Source organism: Tarenaya hassleriana, unplaced genomic scaffold, assembly GCF_000463585.1.
Source record: "Tarenaya hassleriana unplaced genomic scaffold, ASM46358v1 Cleome1, whole genome shotgun sequence".
Classification (NCBI taxonomy): Eukaryota; Viridiplantae; Streptophyta; class Magnoliopsida; order Brassicales; family Cleomaceae; genus Tarenaya; species Tarenaya hassleriana.
Window position 1 is genome coordinate 10,143,532 of NW_010960187.1, and position 12,294 is coordinate 10,155,825.

Consider the following 12,294-nt stretch of genomic DNA (forward strand, 5'->3'; position numbering starts at 1 on the left):
ACATACATACATACATACATACATACATACATACATACATACATACATACATACATACATACATACATACATACATACATACATACATACATACATACATACATACATACATACATACATACATACATACATACATACATACATACATACATACATACATACACACATACATACATACATACATACACATACATGGAAAGGTTAAGTGATGCCACTCCGAAACGGGGAAAATGTGAAAGGGACAGGGAGCATGAGTCACATGGGGGAGAGATTTAGGGTTTGAAGTCCCCACGTACCAACATGAACATGTCTTTAAAGACCTTTGTGGGCCTCTCCCACTCGGATGGTACGTAGTTTTCCTAGTCGGCAAAAGGATTTTATGTTTTCGGCCCACCCTTACAACAACAACAACAACAACAACAATGTCCACTTCACTTCAACGTTGGCCTGTCTTTCATTTCCCCGTTCATCAAATCTAGGACAAAAAAAAAAATACATTTTTAATAGAATCTCCTGTAGTTTTTTATATTCTCTTATACAATTATATCGTTTTAGATCATGACTCTATAATACATTGATAATCACCGTTAATAATGAATCAACAATATTGTTTACTAGTAGAGATTACAAACTTGCAGTAGTTGTATGGAACATATATTTTTGTATTATATTTAGGGGTGGATGTTTAGGTATTCGGTTTAGTAATGATTCGGTTCAATTCTTTCACTTCTACAAAAACAGGTATCAATCGGTTATTATATTATATTCGGTCCGGCTCGGGTTCAATTCTGGTTCGGTTGGTTTTCGATTTTTATTAAAAAACATTAGATCTTAAAAAAATTTGGTTTTTAGGGATATTTTAAAATTCGGTTCCATATTCGTTTTTCTAAAATTAATACCGTTCGGATCGAGAAAAATACCATATTTTTAAGTTTGGTACGGTTCGATTCCAAGAAGCGAAGCGAAACACCCACCGCTACTTACATTTAGCATAAATCAAAACGATTATTACGAAAAATATATATAATCTAACATTTCATTATTTCATCAGAAAAAAAAAAAGACAGAAAAGGGATGAAACCCGGATTGATGGATAGTAGGGTACGGGCCGGATATCAGATCTCGACCTCGTCCTCCTCGGACTTCTCAGTTGGATTACCCGATATCGGTTTCGAAAGGGTCAGAAACCCGAACTTCGGGTACCTGTAGGGTGCAGCAGGAGTCGGGTATCGCAGGGTGCGGGTACCTGCTGGATGCCCAACCGACCAGGACAAGTGCGAGACCAAGACGAAGACCAAGAATAATGGATTGAAGTGAAGTGAAATCGTAACCACAGGGGTTTACATGTGACCCGGTGTGAGCCGACGAATGCAAAATCATTTTCGTGACTTTCCGTCACACTCAACATAAATTTATTAAATCATATACAGATCTTAGGTTATTTTTTTGACGTAGTAAATTAATTAAGATATTGCTTTTTGAAATTAGATAAATACTCTATATATTAATTTCTTGTGATATTCATCATAATATATAAATTTAATACATAAAAAAAAACAAGATTAAATTCCGTAAATACACAGCTATTATACTACCCTTGTGTTCTGCAATTTCATGTTAAATTGCAAAATTTCTATTTAGATATGTAATAATAGTGTGGAGTCAAATTCGAGTGATAGATATGTAATAAAAATCGCACATTATTTTAGCCATTAAACATCTTTTTCAAAGCTGTTAAATTTAAAAAAAGGGCATGAAGCAATATTGATCATGGTCTTCATCATTAATCCATATCCTTGGCCTTAATCCCCCGGATTCTTCAAGAATTTTCCTTCGCAGTTCTTGTCAGAGTCTTTCAGACAAGGTGCCATGAACAAAGATTGGAGCGCACAGGAAATTATGCATATATTGCTTTCTATATTGAGGATTTGATTATGGCTACAGATTCGAGTTTCATTTCAAGAAATGGGGAGCAAAATGATTTGAGATGTATCATGAAGCAAAAGTATATTGTTGATGGAAATGAAGGTCCAAAATTATAAAATGTCATCGTCAAGTGTTTACCCTAATAATAGAGAGAGAGAGATGCATGCACATTGCACACCCACCTCCATATTTCACATGAAAAGGCATATGTTTGCTTTGTTTTGGTCAGACAACTTCTTCATTGGCCATTAGAGGACCTCCACCTCTATTCCATTTTCATCCCTCTTTTATATATTTATATATAGAAGCGGGTCCACAACATATTTTCAACGAAATCGATATATAATATAGAGAGATATGTAGGGCCAACTAAGATGTTTGTTATCAATTTTTAAAATTCTTTTTTAAAATATGTTGGGGGTACACGACCTCGTGAACATACCCTACATCCATATATATTTTGTTAGGGTTTGAGAAAATTGTAGAAAAAATATTATTGAAAGTTTATATTATATCAAAGATGATACATGTGTTAATATATAAGTATCATTACATTGTTACCATTATTTCCATGGCCCGTATTCAGATACATGGCCCGTATTATTAATTCACCCCGATCATTACATTGTTCCATTATTTCCATTACATAACATACATACATACATACATACATACATACATACATACATACATACATACATACATACATACATACATACATACATACATACATACATACATACATACATACATACATACATACATACATACATACATACATACATACATACATACATACATACATACACACATACATACATACATACATACACATACATGGAAAGGTTAAGTGATGCCACTCCGAAACGGGGAAAATGTGAAAGGGACAGGGAGCATGAGTCACATGGGGGAGAGATTTAGGGTTTGAAGTCCCCACGTACCAACATGAACATGTCTTTAAAGACCTTTGTGGGCCTCTCCCACTCGGATGGTACGTAGTTTTCCTAGTCGGCAAAAGGATTTTATGTTTTCGGCCCACCCTTACAACAACAACAACAACAACAACAATGTCCACTTCACTTCAACGTTGGCCTGTCTTTCATTTCCCCGTTCATCAAATCTAGGACAAAAAAAAAAATACATTTTTAATAGAATCTCCTGTAGTTTTTTATATTCTCTTATACAATTATATCGTTTTAGATCATGACTCTATAATACATTGATAATCACCGTTAATAATGAATCAACAATATTGTTTACTAGTAGAGATTACAAACTTGCAGTAGTTGTATGGAACATATATTTTTGTATTATATTTAGGGGTGGATGTTTAGGTATTCGGTTTAGTAATGATTCGGTTCAATTCTTTCACTTCTACAAAAACAGGTATCAATCGGTTATTATATTATATTCGGTCCGGCTCGGGTTCAATTCTGGTTCGGTTGGTTTTCGATTTTTATTAAAAAACATTAGATCTTAAAAAAATTTGGTTTTTAGGGATATTTTAAAATTCGGTTCCATATTCGTTTTTCTAAAATTAATACCGTTCGGATCGAGAAAAATACCATATTTTTAAGTTTGGTACGGTTCGATTCCAAGAAGCGAAGCGAAACACCCACCGCTACTTACATTTAGCATAAATCAAAACGATTATTACGAAAAATATATATAATCTAACATTTCATTATTTCATATATTTTTTTATAATTAGATATGTTGAATCGAAATCTAGACTAATTTGCGAGATCGAGAAAACCTATATGAATACCCTACTCAAATTTAAGAATTCGAATTCGAAAGGGAAGAAACGTTAATCACCCTAATTTTATCGGTTTAACCCTCCAATCATTGGATCTTGCACTTGGGTTTTGGAGGATAATCCTAAAAATATGTGGCCCCGGGTGAAATTAATCAAAAGCTAAAACAGTGGATTCCTACGTGAGAATTAGGTACCTACCTTTGATATTCGATAACTAGCTTTCCAAAAAAATATATTTTAGATTTGGCATATATATATATATATATATATATATATATTCCAAAAAAAAAATACATTATATGCACGATCAATCTAGGGTAACAATTAAGGCAAAGATCATCGACTTGATTGATCACTTGCTATAACGTATGATATTTGTCTTTCCCTTTCCTTTTTGTGGGTGACGAATTTGCTTTGAAGAAGTTCTTTTTTCAGTAGTAAAATTATTCCGTTTTGAATATTTCATCTAAATCGGATATCCGAAAATTTTGAATTTGAATTTATAAATCGAAATTATAATTAAACCTAATTTAATCTTGTATTCCACGATGTTGGAGTCTATAATATCAAAATATTATTTATATTTATTGAAAAATATTAAAATATCCATATTTTTACGAAATTAAAAAATTGGGAATGATATTTATTAAACTTTATAAAATAAGCCTTGATTTTTTTTCAATATAATATTATGATATCCAAAATACGCATATAAAAATGGGATTTCTAATATTGGTATAAAAATTTTAGATACTGATTCAAATATTCGATGACTTTTTATATGCCATATGTGTCCGATCTAGAATATTTTTTTTTTAACTCCACTTCTTTGTAGTTTCTATATCCACTTTAATACTATAACTTTTATAAAATATTCTATAAAAAAAATCGCATTGTTTAATCTAATCAGAATAAAGACTAACCAACTTTTATAAATCACCGTGTGTGCAAAATATAAAATCCAAAGATTTCAACAAACAATCAACACGGGCACATTTGTGAGCGGTGAAAAGGATAATTTTTGTGAATTTTCATGATATTCCGATCATATCGTAGAGTGAAAGTAAATACGAGCACAGTGACCATAGTTTAAATAAAATAAAATAAAATAACAACTTGGACATAATTAGGAAACATGGACCCCAGAGTGAGAAACCATAATCCATGTAACGTGGCGCTGTCGTGGGTATTAAATTACTTTTCTTTTACAAGAATGATTTATCCAAAGTATTCCATTGAAACTCTCAACCTTTGCTCGTTTTATTTAATATATATATATATATATATATTATAGATTATGGAAAAAGATTAAAGATAAGTCAGTTCGTCCTTTGTATCCTAAACAATGCAGCTTAATCTTGTACAGAATAGTATTTGTTCGTGGGAAAAAAAAGTTTATATATATATATATATATTATTTTATTTTTTGTTATATTAAAAATTTTGTTATTTAAATCCATTCAAAAGTCAATGATAATAGTCATTAGACACAAATCGTATAAATGATTTTTGAAGTTTCAGGAAGCTTGATATATATGTATTCTTTTTTCAGACAAGTGATTTGATTCCTTTAATGCGTATTTGCATTCTCTTGAGAATTTTTATTTTTGGTAATATATGTAAAGGGTAGTGAAATTGTATAATTGTATATACATGAAATATTAGGTTTTGGGCCACTAGCTAGAAGCTACAATAACATAATTTCAAATAGAATAACATATACACACACATATATATATGTATATGTATAGTCTTCAAATAATTATGTCAGGTTTACATCAATATCAATTGTTTTAATGAAATGGTTTTACATTAAATTCTTATGCCAAGATAAAACAAAACGTTATATATTTATATCGATTAGGTCTCAAACTTTCAAATGAAACTCATTAGTTGCATTTTGACCAAAAAGTTTTTTTTTCAAATGCACACACATATGATTATTTAGTGTTTGAAAACGTTTGACACGATGTTTGTAACTTTCTTTCGTATACAATTTTTTATAAAAAAAAAATACGAATTGAACCTATAAATTATACGACATGATCAGTCACTCCGATGATATTATATATATTTAAGCCCTCGCATTTTAAATTTGATCGCATTTATCACCCATTATTATATATTTATGCTACTTACTTGTTTATAAATAAGAATCCCATATTATATAAATATATATTTATTTTTGAAAAAGGATAAAAACGAAGAATCAATGTAAAGTATTATATACTACAGAGCTTCCTTTAATATTTGCTTAAGATTGCGGAGGTTCCCACGGCTCTCTTTTGCTTCGAAGAACTTGCCGGAATTAAATTTCATTCATCCTTAAGAAAATTCACTCTGTGTGTGTGTGTATATATATATATATTATTAGCATAAATGAAAAGCATATAAAAAAATGTGAAATAATCATGCATAACTAGAAAATGCTTCTCAATTATTATGGCCTCTCTTGCTTTATCCCCTCGGCTCTCCCTCCTCCTTCCTTGCCCTCACTCACTCTCTCTCTCTCTCTCTCTAACATTTTTCGATTAGTAATCTTTCAAATTGAAGCAGAAAGATCCATTCTTTAAGTTATAAATAAAAAACCCAAGAAAAAGATTCAACTTTTTGGAGAAAGGGAATCGAAATGAAGAGGAAAGACAACCAGCAGGACACTTCCTCCGGAGGCGGCGGAGAAGCGGCGGATGGTGGGAGCTCATTAATGGCGGCGGTGAATAAGGGAAAGCTTCTGAGATCGGAGGACAAAGAGACCACCGGGGTCGACGAACTGCTCGTGGTGTTGGGTTACAAGGTTCGATCTTCCGCCATGGCTGACGTGGCCGAGAAGCTCGAGCAGCTCGAGATGGTTCTCGGTTCCGTACAAAACGACGGACTGTCGTACCTATCGAACGACACCGTTCACTACAACCCTTCCGATCTATCCGGTTGGGTCGACAGCATGCTCTCGGATCTCGACCCGACCCGGAACCAGTGTCGGGTCTACGAAGACCATTCCGAGTACGACCTCCGAGCCATCCCTGGCTCCGCCGCTTACCCGAAATCTCACCTGGAAGACGATGACACCCCCCGAAAACGGGTCAAACCCGGATCCGGAATCGGGTCGAATTCCGGGTCTGATCTCGCTGTAGAGACAGAGTCGACTCGATCTGTTGTGTTGCTTGATTCGCAGGAAACAGGGGTGCGTCTGGTGCACGCGCTCGTGGCGTGTGCGGAGGCCGTGCAACAGAACGACATGAAGCTCGCCGACGCGCTCGTGAAGCACGTGGGTCTACTCGCGGCGTCGCAGATCGGTGCCATGAGGAAAGTGGCTACGTACTTCGCCGAGGGCTTGGCGCGAAGGATCTACCGGATTTACCCACGTGACGGATCTCCGTCGTTCTCCGACACGCTCTACTTCCACTTCTACGAGTCGTGTCCGTATCTGAAATTCGCTCACTTCACCGCGAATCAGGCCATCCTCGAGCGGTTCGCGGCGGCGGAGAAAGTCCACGTCATCGATTTCGCCCTCAACATGGGCTTACAGTGGCCGGCTCTCATCCAAGCCATTGCCCTCCGACCGGGTGGGTCGCCGGCTTTCCGGTTAACCGGAATCGGACCGTCCGTAAACTCGCCGGAAAACGCCGACCCATTTCCTGAAATCGGGTGGAAACTCTCTCACCTTGCTCGGACCCTCGGTGTTGAATTCGAGTTCAAGAGTATTGCGGTGAATTGCTTGTCGGAGCTTGAACCGGCGATGCTAGAGACCCGACCTGGATCCGAATCGGTCGCGGTTAATTTGGTTTTCGAGCTTCACCGTGTCTTGGCCCGGCCCGGGTCAATCGAGAAGGTTTTCTCCACGATAAAATCGATTAAACCGGACATCATAACCGTGGTCGAGCAAGAAGCTAACCATAACGGCGCAGTTTTCCTCGACCGGTTCACCGAGTCGCTACATTACTACTCAAGTCTGTTTGACTCATTGGAGGGTCCACCGAGTCAGGACCGGGTCATGTCAGAGTTATTTCTTGGACGGCAGATACTGAACCTTGTGGCTTGTGAAGGACCGGACCGGGTCGAGCGGCACGAGACCCTTGCCCAGTGGCGAACCCGGTTCAATTCTGCCGGTTTCAAACCGGTTCACCTTGGTTCGAATGCATATAAACAAGCTAGCATGTTATTAGACCTTTTCTCCGGGGCTGATGGCTACAATGTGGAGGAGAACGACGGTTGTTTATTGCTCGGCTGGCAGACTCGGCCGCTCATCGCCACCTCAGCATGGCAGCTCGCGGCCGCCGAGTTGAGGCAGTGAGTCAACTCGGCATTGGACAATGGTTGCTAGACGATGCGAGCAAACATGTGCTCATATACTGCAGAATTCCTACGTTTGTTTTGAACTTTTACGAGATCAAAAACTTTATATTTATGATCTTTTATTATATTTATAATAAATGAAAATCAAATTTAAGCCACTCTTGCAGTAAAACCTGCAAAGCATACATAAATTTGATGCTGAATCAAGGTTTGATTTTGGTTTACAAAATGATTTTGGACCGGTTTTGGCCAAACCAATGCAAAATCGCATGATCCATTCCATTGATCATATCAGATCAATCGGGTTTGATTGATCCTGTCGTAAGACATTGTGTCGGTTAAAAGTCAGTTCACGTCTATTTGAAAACAACTTCCACGACTTTTATTTTGCAACAAAAATAATTAATATATTATAAAAGCATCTAATCTAATCTTTAGATAATAGTCTATGTATCTATCCATACAAATGATGAATATTTAGAATCATTATGTTAAATATATGTGTGACAAATAAAAAATATTGATTATTATAAGAAAATTGTCTTGATTACTGTATTTTAACATTCCACTTAAAATCGTTGTTTGGCACTAAAACTAAGTTTTTGCATTTACGTTTCCATATTTGAAAATAAAAAATGGAAATTAATAAAATATTCACAATCTATTATCTATCCTTAAATAAAAAATTATCATTTGCTTCTTAAAATTTCAATGTACTATAAAATTCAAAAAATTAAAGCAAAAAGGTAGTAATGTAACCAGAGGAAAAGGCTTCGAGGTCAATGGGCTTGAAGAAGAGGTACAGGTGGGACCTTTATGGATCAGACGGCTGAGATTTACCAATGGGATCATAATCGTACGGTCAAGATTAACCTTCAGGTGGGCTCCAATCGCTTCTCTACCGTTGATTCTCTCCCCACTTCCATATAAAAGAATCTCTCTGTCGGAATCTCCACTGAAACCCTCATCGTAAAAATAAATTTGAAAACTTTTTTTTGTATTTAATTATTGTTCAGAAAAGTGAAAGAATTTCTTGGAACTATATATATTCAAAGAAATGTACCAAAGTTATTAATATTTTATAACATATAAATGAATGTAAAATTAACCTTACAGGAATGAATTTTATCGGCAGTCAATTTAGGAAAATTAGGGTTTTTACAGTTTTCCATATATATATTTTTTATATTTTCGTTATATCGATCATCGTTCTTTTACCGGTTGATTTATTAAAATTAAAATTTTCTATTCTAGATTTATTTGAAATATTTTGCCCAAATTTTCAAATTTAAATGACCTGAAAATCATTTTTTCGTAAGTTCAAAATTTAGGAAATTTGTTTTAAACAGTTTCAATTTTTGTTTTGGAATTTTATGGCTAAAGTTTTTAAATTCCTAAATTTCTATATTGTTAATAAATCAGTTTTCTATCACAGTAACCGCATAAAATTTAGATTTCTTTTTCTCTAAAAAATGTAGAGAACCAAAATTTTAGAATAAAAGAGCTTTCATAGAAAAAAATTATAAGACACTTTTTTTTTACAAAATGTAATCATCCTTGCATTACACGAGAAAATTATGCACACGCATGTTCACGTAAGCTTATAATGATTTACACAAAAAAAACAAATAAATACATACATCTATGTTTATGGATATATATTGAATATATATGTATTCTATTTCTATATATCGTACAACAGATTGCATTTATATGATGATGATGATGATGATGATGATGATGATGATTATCCTCTATATATCGGAACCTTTTGTTTTTTTTTTCTTAAACAATGAGAATCACACATAGAATATGAAAATTCACTCGATATCATGCTTGTGCTTGGGTAGATTTGAATCGATTTGAATCGGAGTTTTAAGATCCGATTTAAATTTATTAATCGAAAGGAAAACTTTAATTCTAGTTGAAAAAGTTCTGATTAAGACAATGGAATTATGAGAAATAACCTAATTAACATCATTAATTATGATTAATTTAAAAAAAAAAATTGGAGCAAAGGAAGATAAAAACGAGTGGGTGCACGAATGTGTCGTGTCACGGTCAGAAGGCTGTCCTTCTCTGACTTGCAAAGCATAACCACCGAAAATGCACAGTCCAAGTCAGCAATGCCAATTCCGGTTATGATTACGTGTAGGGTTTAGGGTATAATCTAAAGAAAACACTCAAATATCGGATGAACATTTGACTTCAAAAATATGTAAAGAAATGCGATGGTAATTCATAAATAAATTTGATGGTAATTTTGTAAATAGATTTGATGGCGATTTTGTAAATAAATTTGATGTGAATTTTTTACATATTTATTCAAGACTAAAATATAGTTTAAAAGTAGGGTAGAGTTTCGGTTCGATTCTTTGAAATCGAACCATCCCGAATCGAAAATCTCGCTATTTTTTTTTCCGAATCGTACCATTCAAAATTCTTGAACGATATATTTTTTATAGAATCAAATTTCTCGAAACTAAACCGAACCGAACCGAACCGAACTTTTATAAAATTCTTGAAAAATAGAATTTTTTTAATACAAACCGAAATCGAACCGTACAGAAATCAGAACTGTACCAACCGAATAATATACGATACTAATTTGGTATAAATTTTAGAATACCAAATAAATTACTTCCGAACCGAATCACTAAAATTATAAAACGAATATCGAACGACCATTCTTATTTAAAAGTTATTATATATATATATATATGTGCGCGCGCAGTTTTTATGAGTATTTGAATTTTGAAAATATAAATATTAACCCGAATATGGGTTATTTTATCTTTCGAAGAATTTGCGATGACAAAGTCTCTTAGACCATCCTTTCCTTTTGATTTACAATATTTTCTTTACCACTAATCACAATCAAATTAATGTCCATTTTGATTAATTAAATCTCCACTACGTCCTTTAAAGTTACGTGTCTTTTCTAAGTTGTTTGATTGGAATGCGCACATTAATATTCATTAATAGATGTTGTTCTCTGTCCCCAATCTTCATTTTCCTTTTGATAAAATCAAATGCATTGGTGTTTTAAATAAAGGTTGTATTTACTTTAGTGTATGTATATATATATATATATATATAATTTTACGATTATTCAAAAGTATTACATATGAAATTAGATAAACTTATGGATCTAATAATTAGATAAATTTATCGATCTAATAATTAATATATCTATTTTTTCTGAACTATTAATTATTTAGAGATTTCATAATACACAAATAATTATAAAGATAAAGATTGCATCTCTAACCACTAAAAAAGTTTTGTCAAATATTTCATAAAACCAAAGTACCAACCACACGGAAGAAAACAAATATTTAAAAACGCCTGCATGAAGCGCTCAATGTCATGTGTCTAATCTTAAGACTAATTAAGAGACTAAGAAATTGATTGGTTAATTAAAGGGTGATTAACTCCTTAATTAAGGAGGTGGTGGTGTGTTTAACATGGAATTGTGCTCCATTTTGATGTTGACCTCACCGACCCACCAACAAATCGCATCAATCTTCTTATTCTTAATCTTTTATCATATGTTTTTTTATTTATTGTAGTGGATCTTGACCTCGATCCCTCACCGTAACCTCTCCGATCTACTCTCGTGTGAACAGAACGAAAGAACGCAAGAGACAACCGGGATACGAGTTCAGCAACCGAGATGAAATCTCGGTGCCTACGTCTCGGGAAGAGGAAGCCGCGTGTTTCTGCTAGGGTTACAACAAGGGGAACCACCGGACACCGCCGGAACGGCGCCGGAAACTGCGAGCAAAGCTCGCCGGACGAGAGAACGGCTCTCGGCCGAAAACCACACAAAAACCCGAAAATGTTCGAATCAACCACAACCCTAAAGGAGATTAGGGTTTCATTTACTACCCCGAGAAATGACCAAAATGCCCCTCCGTGCTTTGAGATCCTCTGCTTCATTCGGAGTCTTTGAAAACCTCTACACGACCCAGCGGGTTTCGCCTGAAGACTCCACAAATCTCCACCTTCTTCAGCAAAACCTGCGAAAGAAAACACGAAGCAAAGCAAACACAGTATATAACGCCAAACATGAACCCTAGCACGCTGTCGCTTCCCGTCTACTTCCATTTGTTAACTCTACCTCCCGACACATCCTAGGCGTATCAAACGTGCCATTCTAATAGAGTTCTTACCGAGCGTACCATAAGTACGTCTCAGCGTGATAAACAAATAAACACGCAAACCTAGTCTACCCAAAACGAGTGTCCCCGACACCTTCCGTTTTCCGAAGACTAGCTAAGACCTCGACTAGTTATGACTCTCTAGACCGTCTA

General features: G+C 34.8%; 1 protein-coding gene across 1 annotated transcript; it reads left to right on the top strand.

Annotated features, from left to right (window-relative positions):
* The first annotated feature begins 6,085 nt into the window (after positions 1 to 6,085).
* Positions 6,086 to 8,136, top strand: LOC104822321 (DELLA protein RGL1-like). Its single transcript, XM_010553495.1, has one exon. The coding sequence runs from the start codon at positions 6,315 to 6,317 to the stop codon at positions 7,974 to 7,976; it is 1,662 nt and encodes a 553-aa protein (XP_010551797.1). The 5' UTR covers positions 6,086 to 6,314; the 3' UTR covers positions 7,977 to 8,136.
* Positions 8,137 to 12,294: the final 4,158 nt, after the last annotated feature.

Bases quoted from the DNA above. Each gene is read 5' to 3' on its own strand.
- LOC104822321 (XM_010553495.1), top strand. From the start codon at position 6,315: ATGAAGAGGAAAGACAACCAGCAGGACACTTCCTCCGGAGGCGGCGGA.